General features: G+C 49.4%; 5 protein-coding genes across 5 annotated transcripts; 3 read left to right on the top strand and 2 right to left on the bottom strand.

Annotated features, from left to right (window-relative positions):
* Positions 1-1,809: 1,809 nt before the first annotated feature.
* On the top strand, positions 1,810-3,303 carry ASPSYDRAFT_54923 (uncharacterized protein; the record flags this gene model as incomplete). Its single annotated transcript, XM_040848940.1, has 1 exon — positions 1,810-3,303. One exon carries the CDS (start codon positions 1,810-1,812, stop codon positions 3,301-3,303), a length of 1,494 nt encoding a protein of 497 aa, XP_040705781.1.
* A 1,047-nt stretch (positions 3,304-4,350) lies between these two features.
* Positions 4,351-8,117, bottom strand: ASPSYDRAFT_602341 (DNA ligase (ATP) DNL4). The gene is made up of 7 exons (XM_040849828.1): positions 7,749-8,117; positions 5,557-7,667; positions 5,371-5,502; positions 5,182-5,314; positions 5,020-5,125; positions 4,548-4,968; positions 4,351-4,482 (listed from the first exon to the last, which is right to left on the bottom strand). Exons 1-7 carry the CDS (start codon positions 7,808-7,810, stop codon positions 4,457-4,459), a joined length of 2,991 nt encoding a protein of 996 aa, XP_040705780.1. The 5' UTR covers positions 7,811-8,117; the 3' UTR covers positions 4,351-4,456.
* Positions 8,050-10,872, top strand: ASPSYDRAFT_75950 (uncharacterized protein; the record flags this gene model as incomplete). The annotated part of the gene is made up of 5 exons (XM_040850839.1): positions 8,050-8,437; positions 8,492-8,543; positions 8,693-9,755; positions 9,818-10,384; positions 10,420-10,872. The coding sequence occupies exons 1-5, from the start codon at positions 8,287-8,289 to the stop codon at positions 10,870-10,872; spliced, it is 2,286 nt and encodes a 761-aa protein (XP_040705779.1). The 5' UTR covers positions 8,050-8,286.
* A 2,070-nt stretch (positions 10,873-12,942) lies between these two features.
* ASPSYDRAFT_128893 (zinc-dependent alcohol dehydrogenase family protein) lies at positions 12,943-14,169 on the top strand (the record flags this gene model as incomplete). The annotated part of the gene is made up of 2 exons (XM_040840512.1): positions 12,943-13,453; positions 13,542-14,169. The coding sequence occupies 2 exons, from the start codon at positions 12,943-12,945 to the stop codon at positions 14,066-14,068; spliced, it is 1,038 nt and encodes a 345-aa protein (XP_040705778.1). The 3' UTR covers positions 14,069-14,169.
* A 246-nt stretch (positions 14,170-14,415) lies between these two features.
* Positions 14,416-17,882, bottom strand: ASPSYDRAFT_85666 (putative C2H2 transcription factor; the record flags this gene model as incomplete). Its single annotated transcript, XM_040851546.1, has 6 exons — positions 14,416-15,320; positions 15,377-15,521; positions 15,573-15,839; positions 15,909-17,430; positions 17,519-17,735; positions 17,852-17,882. 6 exons carry the CDS (start codon positions 17,880-17,882, stop codon positions 14,416-14,418), a joined length of 3,087 nt encoding a protein of 1,028 aa, XP_040705777.1.
* Between the last annotated feature and the right edge of the window lie 58 nt (positions 17,883-17,940).

Genomic DNA, 17,940 nt, shown 5'->3' with positions numbered 1-17,940 from the left:
GTTGTCATCCATGACCCGCAAGTGGAGGCGGGCAGCGTTCGGGGTTTTCGGAGGGGAATCGTTAATCGGAGTCAAATGGCGATCGCGAGCAGGGCCAGTGGTTTCAGTTGTCGTTATGCGGCAACGAGGAGCCGGGGTGGAAAGATCCTTGAACGATTATTGGGTGACAAACTCTGTGCACGATAGCAGCTGGAATCCTGATAGTCCGAGGTCTCCGTCAAGCAGCATGATATGCCTCGACATTCCTGCGGTTGGCTGAAGGGTCCCGATAAGCACTGCTGACTAAGTCGTCGCCGTTTCTCCAAAAGGAGAGTGTGATACCAAGGGCCTTTCGTGGTCCTCTCGCAGGCCTTAACAGTGGGACACCACTCATATCATTATACTTATATAAGAACGGCTTCTATTACAGTAACTACGCCTGTGCAAGTATGGAAATATATTTGAGCCTCAGATCGGAGGCGCTATGATTTATACGCATTTCCAGACCCGCCAAGCCTATGTCCGACTCGAGAGGGGTCCATTGTACGACAACCTGGCTCTTCCGGAGGACACTTCCTTCGACAACTCCGAAGCGAGTGCTTGATGTCAGTCACTGGTTGCTTTAGATGATAATGTCCCGGTACAGGGTAAGGTTTTGTCTTGTCTCAAGCAGCAAATCAGATGACTCTGGCGCGCCCAACCAAGATCGCGTGAGTGTCAGCAACGCCCTTCTCTTGAACCTACATTAGTAAGCCATTGCCGACTCGTAAATTACTTCGTTACTTTGGAGTCGTCGAAATCGAAATCGTTGTCACTTGTCGACCGTGTTGCTCCAACTTGTTCAGAGAGGTTGGGCCGTTACGGAGGCATTGCAAGGCATCAAATTAATTAGCTAGCCCTAATCGAGTTAGGTAATAGACTGCTCATGCCTGTTCAAATAAGCGGTCGGCTAGAAGAAGACAAGAGCAATCGAATGTTCTTGCGTGGGGATGCTCCAAGTTGGCTTTGTTGTTATTTGTTGCTTGGTTCTCCTTTTCTCCATCCTCGCTCTCACAAAACACTGGCTGAAGAAGAGAAACTTACCAGATCGCGGTACTGTACTGTCATAATGGTCGTTTCGGCAGCATCAAACGCACGGAAACGGGGGCCATGCGCAAATTCGAGCCAATAACTAGGCTATATTTATAATAGGCCATCAGTAATGATAACTCAAATACAAATACGATACACAGACGAGTTGTAAATAACGACCCGGAGCAACGGTCCACCTGCCGGATGCCGTCACACCCGCCCTTTTTCCTTATCTTTGGCTTTGATTGTGATTGAGATCATGGTTATCCGCCGCTCTTTTACTGCTCCAACTACACCTACTTTACCTATATCTCCCCAAGAATCCTCTCTTGTCTTCTCCGTCCTCCCGCCCACTGCTGGTCCATCCCTAGGCATCTTCTTGATCGTCAAGGGTGCCTCTGCTGGTGACCGTCATTCTGCCTCTTGACCAGTCATACAGCTGCAAGTCGCGTGCCTGCATCTTTGGTGCGGCCTCCCGCATTGGGCCTCCACGCTTTAACGTCCTGTGGCCTGCCAACACAGCAACCGTTCACGGTAGTGGGCCTATTATTTATCATCGCCGAAATACTTTCTCTCTCTCTCTCTCTCCCCGAGTACTTCCTTTCGAGTCAGAGCGTCCGCTTACTACTGGACACCTCCCACTCTTCACTCTCCCTCCTTTCCTATTACATCCATGTATCTCGTGCAAACTCTCGACCAGAGCGCCTCATCAGGCTTGGTACTTTCCTTCGATAACCGCTGTGACCTCAAGCAGTAAATATGATGGTCCCTAGGGGCTTTCTCTTTAGCTCAATACCTTCGCCAAAGCCGCTTGAACGAAACGTCAAACAGCGGCCCCCAGTTGCAGTGTCTTCGATCGACATGATGCCGCAAAAGGATGACTCGGCTCTTCAGTTACCAATCGAGTCCAGCTTGCAGAGCGTGTACACTAATCCGGTCGTCATCCCTCCCAGGCGCGGTCACCGAACGACTTCTGCACACACTGGCACAGTAAGGCAAGACCCAAGGACCCCAAAAAAGACCCGGGTTACTCGCCAGACATCGTCGATGGCCCTGGGTGACCGGCCGGTACCCACATCTATCGCATCTATATTGGAAGCTACTGCAATCCCTGTCCCACGGCGAAGTTGGGCTGCTCGGGAATCTCGCAAGTTGCCTCGTGGGAACCATGTGCAGGATTTCAGCAAATTACTAATGGACGGACTGGATGACCCAGAATTCTGTGGTACGGGAAATTCCGCACTAGACGTTCTGCTTAGTCCTCCGGAAGATAATGAGAAATCTTTCGTCTCGAGTGATGGTGAAAGCGAATCGCTTTCATATTCCGCGCCATCTATCTCTGCCGACTCTGTGCCGTCTCTAGATGCAGACTTGGAAACCCCTTCAAGTCTCTCCACTCCATTTACCCCTTCTAGTCAACGGAGCCCTTCTGAGAAGAGTTCACGGCGCCGGCGCCCATCCAACTGCGAGAATTGTGCCTCCGATCACCCACTTCTAGACAGGGAGGAACCGGAGTCGGAAGATGAGCAGACAGCCAACAGTCATAAGTCATGTCCGTTGGACTCGGAACCTCCCAAACCTTTAGCCGCGTCACGGTCCTTCCCGCGCCTGGGGTCACTCAAATCGAACCTAACGGCCTCGCTACGAGCGATCAAATCAGCAGCGCAAACTGTTTCAACTTTGGCATCACCATCAGTTCAGCCTGATGATTTTCTCACCCGCTCGTTTTTCACCATCACCCCGAAGATGACGGATGACCGGAGACCTCCTCCGATGAATGAAACACCGTCCCCGGCCTTGCGTCGGTATCTTAACCCAATCATGTTCTCGCCAGCGGAGATGTATAGCTTCCAGGACCAACCGCATGAATCGCTTGACTCGCGGGCTTGCCCAATCTCAGTCCAGATGCAAACATATCATCATTCAGGAAAGACTGGGTCCCGAAGGGGGCGCTTCCAGTTCTCCAGCTCTAAGAACCGTAGCCGACAGTCTTCGCCTTTTGATCCCGAGACTCCTCCAATATCACGTCAGCGAGAGCCTCGAGAGAATAGTGACTTCCTTCGCATGGTTGTTCTAGAGACGAATATGAGACGCCGAGGAAAACTACGAGATGATATCCCCACTCGAGCTCGGGTATGGCTACCCCCTCGTAAGACCGGTCAAACTACAGTCATTCCATTCGAATATGAGGAAGATGAACTAGAACCTCCTATTCCGTCTCGATGGATTGGAATCTCCATTGAATCATTCTGAACCCCCACATTCGTTTTCCTTTGTCAATTTCGTTCATATGCCTCTTTCGTTATGCACGGCGCCGGGCGTTTTCATTTGGTTCGATTCTCGTATCCACACTGTACCTGCATTTTTGGTTGGTATTTCGAAACTACTTTGGTGATCGTTTCAACAGCGCAGCGAACAAGGTGTTTGGGTGCTCGATACCATTTTCCCCTGTCTTTTCATATCCAAAATGGCTGTCGCCTCAATATAGCGAAGATTACATCTAAAATTAGAACTGCTATTATTATGATAAATTTCGATATTTAGAAACACAACATGTACTCTGTATCGAGACATCCGAATGGTCTGCAGCGTGCACAACATCCGAAGTATCTACTCTGAACCAATTATCTGCAATCATATAGGATCTCATGCACAGTGACGTTCCATGGATGCCACCAAACACTAGTGTTTGGACTAGAAAATTCCCAGTTAGAGTAGTATCCAACTCTTGAATGGTGCACATTTCCTCGCAGAGCGAGGGAAGCCCAGAGCGAGACTGGCACATCACTACTCGATCCATTCTCGGTACTATATGGGGTGGGAGCTACCTAACTACTAGCCCCTTACCTGAACGGTTTGCTCATAGTCCATTCGACGCACCGTTACGTGCAGCAAGTAATGGTCAACTTCAACTGCATGGGTGCCAAATATCCTGCGCTGCCTGGCAGCCTGACTTCCGGGTGCCCAGTAAACCCTTATCTCTACCCAATCGAGGACTAGCGTCCAGCCGGGCCCATCTTGCAGCTTTCCTGCTTCCTTCCTTTGGTCCAATAGAGGGGTTCCCCCGCGTTTTCTTTGTCGACACTCGACAGGGCCGCTATGGGTGGATGGATGCGGTGCACGGACGGAATTGGGATTGGACATTGGCGTTGAGGGCATGCGCATACTTAATGGTCATCTGGCTGTGCCGGTGACTTGGCTGATACTGCCGGTGGCAGGAAGAGGAAACAATGAAGTCATGCTCATTTGGGTACTATATTGTGGAGCTAGGTGTTTATTACCGCTATGGTGATCACGCGTATGTATTTGCATATTTGTTTAGAACAAGGGGTATCTGAATTGGGAAATTTGTATAATAGGCTTTACCGTTCATTCACTGGAATTTGGGATATGCTGGTGAATGTTCTCATGATTTGTAGGATGGTTGGAAGCCTAAATGAGTCGAATCGAATTAGTCTGTTTACCTAAACTTCGGCTGGGGGTGAATTAGGACTCACGCTCTTCATCCAAGAGTGTCCGTTCTTTCCAGCTTTCCTCGATCCAATCGACCTTGACAATGTGCGGAATCTTCTTTCGCTTTGACAGCGTTTTGCGAAGGGTAGATACTTCGGATGCTGGGGTCTCTGAGCCCACGACAATATGTGTAATGGATGGCTCCTTCGGTGAGTTTGCCACGCTTGCACCGGCGAACCTGACGGTGTTCCTGGCTAGGTGGGTTTTATGTGACTGTTTTGGTTGAGGACAGTATTCATCCTCGTCGTCTTCGGGGAAATATACGGTCAACCCCTTGAATAGCCACGCAGAAGGCATTGTCCAACCAGAATCCACCTTTTCCTGGATACTCTCTGTAACCCTTTCAATGACCTCAGGACTGCAGGTTTCATGGCCCTCTCGTTCTTTGCCCATTTGCTCTAGAAGCTTGTCGATGTCAGCAAGCAACGATATCATGGACTCGTGGGCGACACTTACAGCCCGCAGTTCTTCGACTGTGGTATCGCGAGCATAACTGTCGTTGAATTGATCTATGCTCGCTGACACCGATTCTTGTTTATCTTTTGTGGTGAAAAACATATGTCTGCATACAATCAGTGAATATTTCATTCCCGGCCGTTTACAACGGATCCCCCATACCTAGGCTCAAGAGGAAGAAGTAAATCCGGAAGACCAGCGTCAATCTCACTCTGGCGGATACAGTCAAGTATCCAAGATGGTCGGATGATGTCGACATCGCCACTTTTCTGCAACGACGCTGCTTTCACTGTTCCTATTCATGTGTTAATCATTCAAAGGGTTCATAAAGGATCTTCGAGTGTGACTTACTCCTGTCTGCGATACAAATTGTATCGGAAGCGGCGCTATTCGTTTGATAATATTTGCCTCCATTGGCTTTCACCAGACTCTCCAGTTCCGCCTTTGACTTCTTGACTGGCGTATTTGTATCGGTCAGGATATCTATGACTGGTTAGTTACCGGCGATAAAAAAAGTACCAGGGAGTAGTATCTTACAGAAGTTGAGCCCATCGAATATATGTCCTGACGGGCCAAAATATCGAACCTCTGCATCTTCGCTATATCCCGCTACGGTAAGCGGCTTCTTAGCCGCCGTCTTTACCCGTTTCTTGCGGAAGTTCTCAACATTGAACTCCTTCTCTTTTTGTTCTTGTTCGACGTTGGACTTCAGATCTAGGAATTCCTGCACAGACAGTGCACTACCCCAGTCCTTATCCATGCGCAGCCGCTTGAACCGCGGAAACCGAAGCGTCAAGCCGATTCGAAACTGATCACTAATCGACACGGAGGCCGCTTTCACGCAGAGAACTACCGAATTCTCGGGTTTAATCCACATATCCGGTCGTTCGTGCTGAGCGTCGCCCCCTGCAAGCTCGATGTATGCCGTGGGCGGCCTTTTAGGGTTCCACTCCGTCCACTTGCCGTCGGTGTGATGTCGAATGTTCGCATAGTCGGCGGCCGTGAACCCTCCGCCTACTTTGCAGAAAGAGTAGCACTTGGTGGGGTTCGACCCTTGAGAAGACTGCCCCTCATCAACCCTCAACCCGCACAAGAAGCTAGAAAGGTTGCCGCCTCGATGACCAGATCCATAGTAGCCTCCGATAACAACCAGGTCAAGGGATTCCCCAAACTCAGTCATATATTCGGGCTTCACTTTCATCCAGTCATCGTGTCGCTCATTCAAGCGGTATGGGGACCTAGGATTCTTTAGAACTAAACCTTCAGATGCTTCCGCAACTGCTCTCCTAAGCGAAGCTTCAACCTCGGCCTTTGTCGTAGCCTCTTCGAATGAATGTATTTCAAATCGTCGGTGTATAGGCTTTATGACCTTCTGTAGAGCATTTCGACGATCACGTAGTGTATACCTTGTCAAGTCTCGACCGTTGAGATAGAGAATATCGAAAATGCGGAGTAGCGGGTGTATGCCTTGTTGGAACGGATTCCTCTGTTCAGACAGAGCAGCTGTCTTGAGTGTACCAAAGGGTTCAGGGGCATCTTGTTCAGTGTTCCAGGTAATCATTTCGCCATCCAAAATCAGGTTATCAACCCCATCTGCGAAGGCGTCTTTGAGGTGTCGGGTCAAGGAACCGGCCTCGTCATATATGCCATTGCCGTAAAGATAGGTGTAGTCTTTGGCTTTGCGTGACCAAAATTTGAACCTTTTGCCTCCGGGTACAGAGACATCAGACACCATATGAACCTGCATACGTTCTCCATCAAGCTTTTCCTCAATCCAGAACACAGGGTCATCCTCCGTTGGTCTCATGCGTCCAATCATGCGATCCAATGACTGCATTTGAAACTGTGCGAGCTGGGGCTGGAAACATTGCATCAATGAAACGCCTCGATCTTCTGCATCAAGCCGGATATTAGGGTCGTGGAGCTCCCAGCAAACGCGGCGAAGGCTACTTGATATACTGTAGAGGTTTTCCGCATCAGGATGCCACACATCAAAAAAGGTGCGCTCTGTCGCTCCCACTTTCATCTGCCGAAGTATAATCCGGATCAACCACATGAGCTCCTCCGGATTCATGCGACGGTAGAACTCCGCGAGAATGGGCAACTGCTGCTCTTCCTTGGATGCAGTGGATAGCTGGTCGAGCTTCTCATTAACTTCCTCGATCAGCATATGCCCTACTTCTGTGCGCATTGGTCGTTTCGAGACGACATCGTAGCACCTTCCAGCAAAATCGCCTGCCATGCTGGAGGTAGCCGCTTGCCCAGGAAGCTTCCAGTTCAAAAGGTTAAACCCATCTTCGGAGTTCTTATCGATCTTCATGATTTTTACAAGCATCTTCCCAATCATCTTCTCCTTCATCCCATACATTGCCCGGTCTCGGTCCTTGTCTGGAAGGATTAATCGGAATGCGGGGTATATGTCGTCGCCCACCTCTTTCCGCCATCTTGAAATGAAGCGATCTATTACATCACGCCGTCTCTCAAACGGATTAAGATTTGTGGCTGACTGGCCATGAGGGCCGGTTTTTCTGTGACCTCCTGGTGGCCCAGCGGGCTTCTTTTTTATTTCACTAAGAGGGCGGAAGAGAGTCTCGAAGAGATCGTGGAACGGCAAGGTGGGAGCAGTATTTCGGGGACGATTCGGATACCTATGTTCAATCGCAATGTCAGCTCAATTGTGGCGTCGGAGAGAAAGTGGAGAGAAGAGGATAAACTGTGAGCTTGTTTACTTTTCATCAAGATCGGTCTCTTCGTCCTCCATCGCTTCGCGCATGTTTTCATCGCGATCCATTGTGATTGGGGGGAGGGGGTCGTATTCAAAGATTCTGTATAATAACAAGAGATATTTATGCTTCTCGTGGACCGGGAACACCTTGAGAATTTGAATTAACCATGTTCATGTTGAGATTGGGGAGGCGGAGACGCAGATCATAGGCAGCTCTAGGCTCCAGCAGCTATCGATAAGGATGCACGAGAGGTGACATCACAAGCCAGGAAGCTCTCTCGTCCCTTGCGGAATCACCATACAACGGCCCTGGAATAATTTGGCTACTGGTGGATTGTTGAAATCAATAATATAGATTCCTGGTAAAGGTTCCCTAAAGCTGCATTCACCTCTGATCATTGGCGTGACCGAGCAACATCTGCCCCGATCTTCTTATCTTATCAGCTCTTTTTCTTCCCCAAATCTGAGTCGGAGAAAGAAATCAGACATCATCTACTTCGAACCTTGCCAGCCTTCCTTGCTTAACTAAACTGCGTTTCCAGATGCCCAGAGGAAGGCCTAGGTCTGAACTTGCTCCATGTCGGTATTGCAGAAGCAATTCAAGCGACTGGAGCATTTACAACGCCATGAGCGAACGCGTCCGTGACTCTCTTCCCCGATCCTGTTTGCGTTACCTATCCTCAATTCCCAGCTGAAAGTATTTGTAACTTATTCCATATGCATTTCCAACTGACTGGTTGAGCATAGACACCCACGAGAAACCATTGTCTTGTCATTGTGGTCGCTCTTTCGGACGGCAGTAAGTATATGCCCTGTGCACATTGTGAGATTCGGTACCTGAACTTCCCCCCAGGGATCTTTTGGCACGCCATGAACGGCTGTATCATTCTGATGGAGGTTTTAGACCAAAGGTTGATGCAGGTGTTCAACGTCCTCCACACACACCAGGCTCCTTCAATCAAACCCAGGCACAGGCCTGACACCACATTCAAACCTAGACAGTTTTAGCACCGCGCCGGACCTGGGCTTGGACTTCTCCCATATTACAGAAACAGTTGCTCCAATACCTAATGTTTCATCCTATTTTACCCCTGGGGATTTGTACCCTCAAGTGGGCGTGTCTCAGGAAGAACTGCAAATCCCTGATCCGTTCTGGGGAAATGATGCATTCTCATTCCCAAATTTTGTACCGTCACAGTTCCTGGACACTGACGTCTCTCTATACGATCTTTTTCATCAACCCTCTTCCCCGAGGGACTCTGCGTCCCAAGCACCCTTTCAAGGCCCACCAGAGATACTCCCAACCCAAAACAATCCTGAGTCAGAAGCGACATTTCGTGCTGATCTGGGGACGAACCCCATCACGGAGCGTCCACCCAAATTCCCATCTGTAGGGGACCAACTACAGAATACCAGGCTAGACGCTGGGTCAGATGCAGTGAGATGCCCGTGGGCTGTGTCATCAGAAACCTACAAAATAATTTTGCGCGAGATCACACAGTATCAGGATGCACTAACTAATTTTTCGCCGCCATCAAGATGTGCCATGGTCCGCTACCTTGAGGGTTATTTCAAGGGGTTTCAGAGTCACCTTCCTTTCCTTCATCCACCAACCTTTGATGCAGGTAATATCAGGATTGAGCTGCTCCTGTCCATGGCTGCGATAGGAGCCATGTACCGATTTGAATATCCCACCGGCCATCATTTTCATGGAGCTGCGCGGTCTGTTCTGGATTATCGTCTCCTGAGGCACCGTAGAAATATAGTCGGGCAGCTCACCCAGAAACCCCAGGCTTCTCTTGCTACTGGAAGCTGTCCAAGCCACTCTTCTGGTCTCCTCTCAAATACCAACGAGAACGGTGACTCCAGGTCTCGGACGCGAGGGCCAGATTCACCCATTTCGGACATCCACACCGTACAAGCGCTAATTATCCCGATGGTTGTGAGTTCATGGGGCCAGAAATCTTTAGTACAAGATAGCATAGCAACGTGGAGCCAGCTTGCCTTTATGGTACGCGATATCGAATGCACGAATCAGACAATACCAACGATCGAGATCTCAGATGGCTCGAGTGGGTGGCCCACGAACAGCGACGGCGCACATTTTTCGAGGCCTATACTATTTTCAACACGCACAGCATCGCTTTCAGTGTGCCCCCTATGATCTTGACACGCGAAGTCTCCCTTTACCTGCCATCCTGCGAAGCTGAATGGAATGCTGCTTCTTCAGCCCCATGGGAACGCTATCGCGCGCTATCTGCTCTGCACAAACCTGGATTTCCAGAAACTATGAATCGACTAACAAATGGGGAAAGTATATGTGAGGAAGGTGCTATCTCATCATTTTCCAACTATGTGCTAATTCATGGGCTCGTTCAAAAAATTTATCTTGAAGTCCAAGATGCAATATTTTCTGGGCAGGAAATGTCATTGACAAAGTCTGAACTCCGAAAAACCATAGAAACAGCTCTTAGGTCCTGGCAGTGCTCCTGGGAAGCTACGTGGGAGTCAACACTAGACCCATGCTCGCCTAAAGGGCCGCTGGGATTCAATGCAACAGCTCTACTGCGGCTGGCCTATATTCGGCTTAATTCCCGCATCGCACTGTGTCATGAAATGATCTTTGATGACCCTGATAGTGTCAAAAGGTCCTTACTCAAGTTCGCAAAATCCAGCTCACACGATCTCCTTCCCTAGATCGCACAGTCCTACAATGCATCCATGCGCTCAGTATTCCCGTGCGAGTGGGTATTGCATACGTCGCACACACGCAGGCATTACACTGGGGTATTCAGCACTCAATATGCCATCTTGAATGTGCTTTGCTTCTCGCTATGTGGTTGCAGGAGATTGCGGAGACTGTTCGAGTGGACGGAGTGAAGTCACTGCGCGGAGATGAGCAGCAACTGCTTTCTATGTCGCAGAGTTTGGTTCAAGAAACCCATCTACGAGAAACGGTAGATCAAGAGGGCGACCCTGTGGCCAGAATCAACCGCCTTGCCGCGGCAATCAGTCGACTTTGGGCGGAGATCTCTAGCGGTATTCATGCGTTTGATATTGTACACCGAATAGGGAGATCTCTTTCTGTGCTTGCTAGCACTCTAGAATCGCAGCTCCCGGGCACTTAACAAACAAGTCATATATACCAGACATATATTATACATGATTGGAGAAGAGCCGTCGACATGACAAACACGTCTTTGAGAGTTATTCAGTCTTCATATTTTCTTTCATCAAACACATCCTGCCATCATCCATCAACTGGATGCAGCAGGGTTCTGTGACAAGTCCCCGGAAAGGCAGATGAGGCGTTTGATAAAGCTCGGCTGAGGACAATAAGACTACGGGCATGCTTCGTTTGCTTGCCTGTGACTTTGTGGCTTAATTATCGCTTCCTCTCCCACCATCGTCCCTTTCCCCTCAGCCCCTACGAATACACTCTTTCCCATACGATCAGAATCTCTTGCTACCCGGACCTGCCTCTTATATTGAACAGGAAGTATAACATAATACACTCGCAATTCCTTTCCCGCCTCTCCCTCGCCTAGCCGAATGGGCGCCTGTTGAACTCACCGGGCTAGGCCTCTTGACTATTCTCGGTGAGAAGTCTATTGGGATATCCATAGGCAACCTTATCCATTCCCAGGCAGATTGGCTGCCCACCTTCGGGTCATTCGTTGTCGCGGACAACCAGATCGCGCAGTCGGAGCTTGGATTCGTTGCGCACAATATTACCGAAGTAGCGACAACCCCGAACATTGCCTCTTGGTTCACTCGCTGGCGCAATTCGTTCCTCTCGACACACAGCGCAACTGTGATCCGAGTTAGACTTGAGGAAAACTCGACTACCTGGCGCAGCACTGCCCCGGCCATGGTTCTTGGTTTCATGGCAATGGCGCCGCTCCTAGCATTTGCAATCATCATCGGTGATGCATGGGGTATGATCAATGTTCTCGCCATGATAATCTCTGTGCTCGTGCGGCAGCTACTGGTCAATAACATGCGTTCTTTGTTGAATGACGCAGCGTCCAGCATCACCCAGGAGGGTTCGGGTAGCGAAGTTGTCAAGGTGCTCCTGGTCCTACCAAATTCGAAAATTGTTACGATCCTCGGTCCTCGTATACTCATCATCAAGTGTATGCTTACCGGCACTCGCCAACAATGCACTTACCGTCTGAGAGCTGCTTCCTGGGCTGCCCTTGGCGTGCACGCACTTGCACTCGGCATGAGCAGCTTCCTGATCCAAATATTTTCGCTTTTAGTTCTTCTCTTGGGCACATATCTTACCACAACCAATGCCGGGGCCAACCGTGAAGCCGTTGGGTCTAAGTTGCGGCTTGAGGTCGACGACGGCTTGCCCACCTTGACCCGGATTCAAGCTTATGCAAGGCTTGGTATGGACGGAGCCCAGGAGAAGGCCATGTCTCATTGGGGCGTGATTCCGCACGATGCCAACCAGTGGTGGTGGAATAAGTACCGGGAAGCTCAGCGGACAGTGGACCCGTTCCTTAATTATTGATCGAGCCATAATGGGTTGGATTATATGTATCCACGAAAGCCTTGAGATAAGTCGCGATTAGTTTACTGGCAGCTGGCGTTCATTTTGTCATATCTTTCCGCCATTTTTTCTGTAAGAGAACAAGTCTATGTAGTAGAAAATCCAAAGACGTGCATCTTAAGTATCTTCAACGCAGTGTTTCTGGTCAAATACTAGAATTAAAAAGGGTTAGTATGTCCATCGCGAATGTTGCGAGCTCTCGTTGACCTTTTGTAGCAGGTCTGTCCATTCCATCGTTCTCTCCCCATTCAGCGGCCTTCTAAAAGTGATGTTTGTATTTATATTATTTATTTATTCTTTACTATATCAATAGTCTTGTTTGTTTTCCATCCTGCTCAAGCTTACAAATGCTTTCGCCATGGCTGATTTCCAACCCCAACTCGCCTCTACCATGATTGTTAAAAAAATACAATCCGCATCTTTTTCAACGAGTAATTCAAAGTTTCACAGTAATTGTGGACGATTAATGTGATCACAAATCAAGCTGCTATTTCGAATTTGGGGGTAATCTCCAATTACATCGCATTCGATGAATTGGAGAAGAAATAACAGCAGCATATATAACAGCCGCCCGTTGACAATGTATATCCCAAGCATATGCAGCAACCACACATTTCGATCATCATAACTCACAACCACCATGTCCAACCAAACAGTTCTCCGTCTTCCGCAGCGTGATAGCTGGTCCAGACTCACCTCAACCACCGAGCCCCGTCCCCAAGCCTCCAAACACGAAGTTCTCATCAAAATCCGCAGTGTTGCCCTAAACTTCCGCGATATCGCAATCGCAACAAGCCAATACCCTTTCCCCGTGAAAGACAATGTCGTACCTGGCTCCGATGCAGCCGGAGACGTCGTCAAAGTCGGCGAGGGTGTCTCGGGCTTTGAAATTGGTGACAAGGCCGTCATCGCTTTTGATCCTTCCTCTCTATACGGTCCTATTAAGTCCTGGGGTGGAGGACTGGGCGGGCCTGTCGACGGTGTTCTCAGGGAGTACATTGCTGTTCCGTACAATGCTGTTGTCAAGATCCCTTCTACGTCGACTCTGAGCTATGCGCAGTGGGCTAGTGTTGTTTGTACAGGTGTTACAGCTTGGAACTCGTTGTACGGTGCTATTCCTATCCGCCCTGGACAAACGGTCCTTTTCCAGGGTAAGTGCTCATTCTAAACCTTACTCGCGTTCCCCAATCTATACCATGAAATACGCAGATATTGCATACTAACACTTCGTCTACTCAGGAACTGGCGGCGTCTCCATAACCGGCCTCGTTCTCGCCAAAGCCGCCGGTGCAACAACAATCATAACGTCATCCTCAGACGCGAAGCTTCAATACGTCAAAGAAAAGTACGGCGTCGACCACACCATCAACTACAAGGCCAACCCCGACTGGGCCACCGAGGCGCAGCGCATCACAAATGGGCAAGGAGTAGACTACATCTTCGAGAACGGCGGATCAGGCACAATCAAGCAATCGATTAATGCCCTTGCATTTGGCGGCGTGATTTCAGTGATTGGATTCCTTGCGTCCGCGAGCCAGGAGGAGATGCCTGATGTTGCAGGGCTGGCGCTGAGCAAGGGTGCGATTGTGCGTGGGATTATGATTGGGTCGAAGCAGTTGCTTGAGGAGGTCGTTAGGTTTATTGGGAATAGGGATTTGGATGTTCCTGTTGAGAAGACGTTTGGGTTTACGCGGGAGGGAGTTGTCAGTGCTTTCGAGTATCTGGTTAGTGGGCAGCATATTGGGAAGGTCTGCATTGAGTTCTAAGTTATTGAGTCGGGTGGTTGTTCACTCTGCCGAGTTGGGATTTCTCAATGTAAGTAACTTATACGTAGTTCAGAGCTTTATACAACAGGTAACGTGTTGACCGTATGAACCCCAAATACACCCTAGGACAAAAACAGCGAAAGTAGACCTACAATGCTTTATTTATAAGAATTATGGGCAAATCGTGAGAGAATAATCGATACTATATTTCTAATACAAGGTATCAAGATCTTAATGTGCGGGAACCTCACCAACTAGCAACATCATAACATTAACGAATGGGGGTTTGATGGTCCAGCCACTTGTGGTTCCCGTCATAACGAATAACAAGGGAAAATATATATATATCATACCAAATCAATAAGCCTCATCAAAGTTACCATAAATGCTTTCGCCAAGCCCCAGGAGTGAAGACCAGAGAGTGTTTCGCAGCCAACTCGCAAAATTTGGTCCGGCCCATGGGGCGCGCAGATATCTCCTACATTCGTCAACATCCCTTTCATCATCTGACCCTCCCTAACGAAGGATTGGACCAGCTCGTCAGAGCACGGCTGGTCGAGGTTGATAACGCTAGGTCCGATTGCTGCGTCGCGTCGGGAAGTCGCGAGGTCGGGAAAAGCTTGCTTATAGCACAGTCCGTACGCCCATAGCGTGAGTATTGCAAGATAGGTGGCTACTGGTTCGTGGAACGCCTTGGTGGAGTACTTGCGGACATGGTATAGCACCGATCCGGCATGAATGACCGCTAAACGGGCTTTATATTGATCGTGCTTGATCCAGCGCAACACATAATGCCACTCAATAACCTGCTGGCGGTCTTCCCAGTTGACCTTCTGAGTTGCTAGCAGGTTTACTAGATGCCGAATTTCCCGGAACGGCGCGAGAAGTATGATACGGGCTGTGTGGAGATGCAAGATTGTGGGGTGTTCATGTCCGTTTGCTTTGGCTATGGTGCCATTCGCAGTCCAGTGGAGGATATCCAAGCAATCACACGCACTGTTGCGCCATTTCGAATACGAAGGGATTCCTGGTAGCCAAACAGATCCTGATGGAATGGCTAGCTTTCGGGACTGCCTTTTTGCCGTTGGATTCCAAAATGAGAGTGGACGGCGGAAGTACTCTCCAACTTCCCACATTCGATGATATAGCGCATGTATTAGCAGAACGTGACTGAGCTCGCCTATTTCGGGTATAAGTCTCTTTTCGATGTACAAAGTCAGTACCGCGTCGTAAAGGGAAATCTTTTCCTGCTCTGCAACGTAAATGTCAGCCTTGAATTAGGGGACAACATACGTGAAATAGGCATACCTGAGTTTCCCTCACGAAGACCTTTCCATATACGAGACGAGGCTGCGTGCCAGATCTTCTCATTACAGGGAAGGGGTGCTTGGCCGTCGTCTAAAGAAAAATGTGGTTTCGTGTCAAACTGGTAGGAAGTCGTACAATCCACAAGCTGGTGTCAATTAGCATGTCACTTCAATAAGGGAATCACGGTGTCTCATACCCATATCAGATATCCAGTACGTCTTCGAGATTCTTCTTCAACCCATAGCGTCCATTGTTGCTCATCGGGCGGTTGATCTGATTCAGTAGTCGGATTGTCTGAGCGCGACAGGAACTTTTCACGCGTTGCAAGGTTGATGAGATCACCGAAGTCGCCAAGTGCGGAAATCTTGCCATTTTCACTGCCTCCGTGGAGTCTCCCAATGCAATCAAGTAACATTGCTTGAAAGAGCCAGAGTGGGAGGGGTTGAGATTGGCTCTTCTCTTTCTAGATTGAAACTCTCAATTAGCTACCAAGAAGAGGTCGCCAGCATGCACAGAAATTAGTACTACTCACCTCAACGCAGACTGCTCGACGGAGAAACTCGTGGAAAGCCGTAGCCGTCCCGTTTTGCTCACAGAAGCTTGCAGAGTGGCTGCCTATTGTGGCTAGCGCAAGCGTGACTATCCAGTGGCATTTGTTTGGATTAAATGTTGGAGTATGGAAAATTGGGTATATGGGGTGGAAGAAGTGAAAATAATGATGAAGAAAATTCGATAGTGTTTGTGTGTCTGGAAAATTGCTCGATTCGAACTTGGAATACAGAAAGTTCTCTGTACAACACAGACGCAAAAATGCGTGGTGTATTTCGTCGTACGTTGTAGGTTCAAGGTTGCAACCAACCGGGGTGTCAGGCACGGAATCCGTTTGTAGCTCCTGAGTTGGCGGGAATGCAAACTGAGGTTTGCTATTTTGAAATTTCAGGAATATATCGAGAGAATCGGCATTTTGCGTCGGCCACGATGACTGAGTTCGCCTGTGCTTTGGAAGTCGTTCACTTGGCTCATCAATAGTATGGTCCGTGGGTCGTTTGGATGGCCCTGATTGTGATTGCTGACGCACACCCCGAGCGAAATGACCGGGGCTTTCTACATCGCCAAGCGAGGTAGTTCCAGATGGTGTTTGAGAGATACTCCCGGACAAAGAAGAGCCCTGAGGCTCCGTATTAATAACCGGAGGTAGCCATGTTGTCTGGCTTAACGAACCATCGAACACGCCCGCTTGAAAAGGGTGCTGGGGCCCAGGTGTTAAACCTTGATCAGGCGCCGATTCGAGCAAAAAGTCACTTGACAGCCAATTTATTGTAGGGACTGCGGATTGACCTAGAAGCGGTTGCGGGAAGCCTAATTGTACATGTGCGTTGTCCGAGCCCGGAATCCCGGCAACAAAGTTACCAGGCGGAGGAACTTCATTATGTTGCCCGTCTAATGGATAGCTGAGTCGCTTTTGGTCAACCGCTAGAGGGGGTTGGACCTGAGTTGACGGTGCCTGGGGATATAATTGTTGGTTTACACTCCCGTACGGGGGGAACGATTCCGAGACTGCAGCAACGTCCGCTCGAATTAAGGAAGGCGAATCTCTGTCATGTTCCAAGTGCGCATGGACATTGGGCGCCAGCATACCATCTGAACGGGACGTAGAAACGTTATGGGACTCCGGCACGTGCAGTTGAAACTGTCCCATTTGATATCCGGGTCGACCGACGAGGTGTCCACTTTCTTTGTTCTGAGAGGCCTCGGGACCATGCGCAGAGAAGGGATGTGAGGTTGATCCGGAGAGCGCGCCTTTCCCACCGAGCGATATCGTTTGGGTCGTGGCCTTCTGAACCTTGGCTTTGGATCGTCGCTCGGTCGGATACTGGCATTCGAGAGACCTGTTTTCGCAACGAGTACACGGAATACCACCGCTACAACGCACCCTCGCAAGCGCACATTTGTAACAAGCACGAAACGTTTTGACAGTAATTCTATGTGTGCGGTCTTTCCCTCCGTCAGTGCCTATGGTGTGATGACTCAATTCATGGCGATGAAGCGTGTCACTGGTGATAGTTAGACGAGGCGGCAAAATACTCAGCAACAGATGCTGCCAGGGCGGCGGTGAATGGGAAAAGGGGTGCTCTAACGTACGTTCTGGAGAAATGACGGCCGCATTGAGTGCACTCGAAGGGCTTCTCCTTGGTATGGCTGCGAAAATGGCGCTTCAAGTGCTCGGGTCTCCTGAACGTGCTCTGGCAGATCGAGCACTTTGTTTGGCCGCTAACAGACGAGCTCTCTTCAATTTCACGACCATTGTTGGCACCGCCAGGTCTAGCTGTTGCTTCAGCTTCCTGCGGGTCTGAAGCTTCTGTGGTGGATTGTTATTTCATGATTGCCTCCAAACTCCAAAGTGGCTGGATTGCGGGGGAGCGGAGATGAAGGTTTGGAGATTTGGGGGTGGGTTACGGAGAGGACTGCAAGTACCTTGGCTGGTATCGCTCTTTTCCGGGGTCATGCTGCCTCATGGACGACTGAGTCAAAGTCGACAAGAAAATGGCATTGTAGCGGAATGC

The sequence above is a fragment of the Aspergillus sydowii genome (assembly GCF_001890705.1).
Source record: "Aspergillus sydowii CBS 593.65 unplaced genomic scaffold ASPSYscaffold_2, whole genome shotgun sequence".
In the NCBI taxonomy this organism is placed as follows: Eukaryota; Fungi; Ascomycota; class Eurotiomycetes; order Eurotiales; family Aspergillaceae; genus Aspergillus; species Aspergillus sydowii.
This window is presented reverse-complemented; position numbering and strand designations above follow the sequence as displayed.

Bases quoted from the DNA above. Each gene is read 5' to 3' on its own strand.
- ASPSYDRAFT_602341 (XM_040849828.1), bottom strand. From the start codon at position 7,810: ATGGATCGCGATGAAAACATGCGCGAAGCGATGGAGGACGAAGAGACC. The intron at 5,503-5,556 runs GTAAGATACTAC...AACCAGTCATAG, and splicing joins ATTCGATGGGCTCAACTTCT to ATATCCTGACCGATACAAAT. The intron at 5,315-5,370 runs GTAAGTCACACT...ACACATGAATAG, and splicing joins AATTTGTATCGCAGACAGGA to GAACAGTGAAAGCAGCGTCG.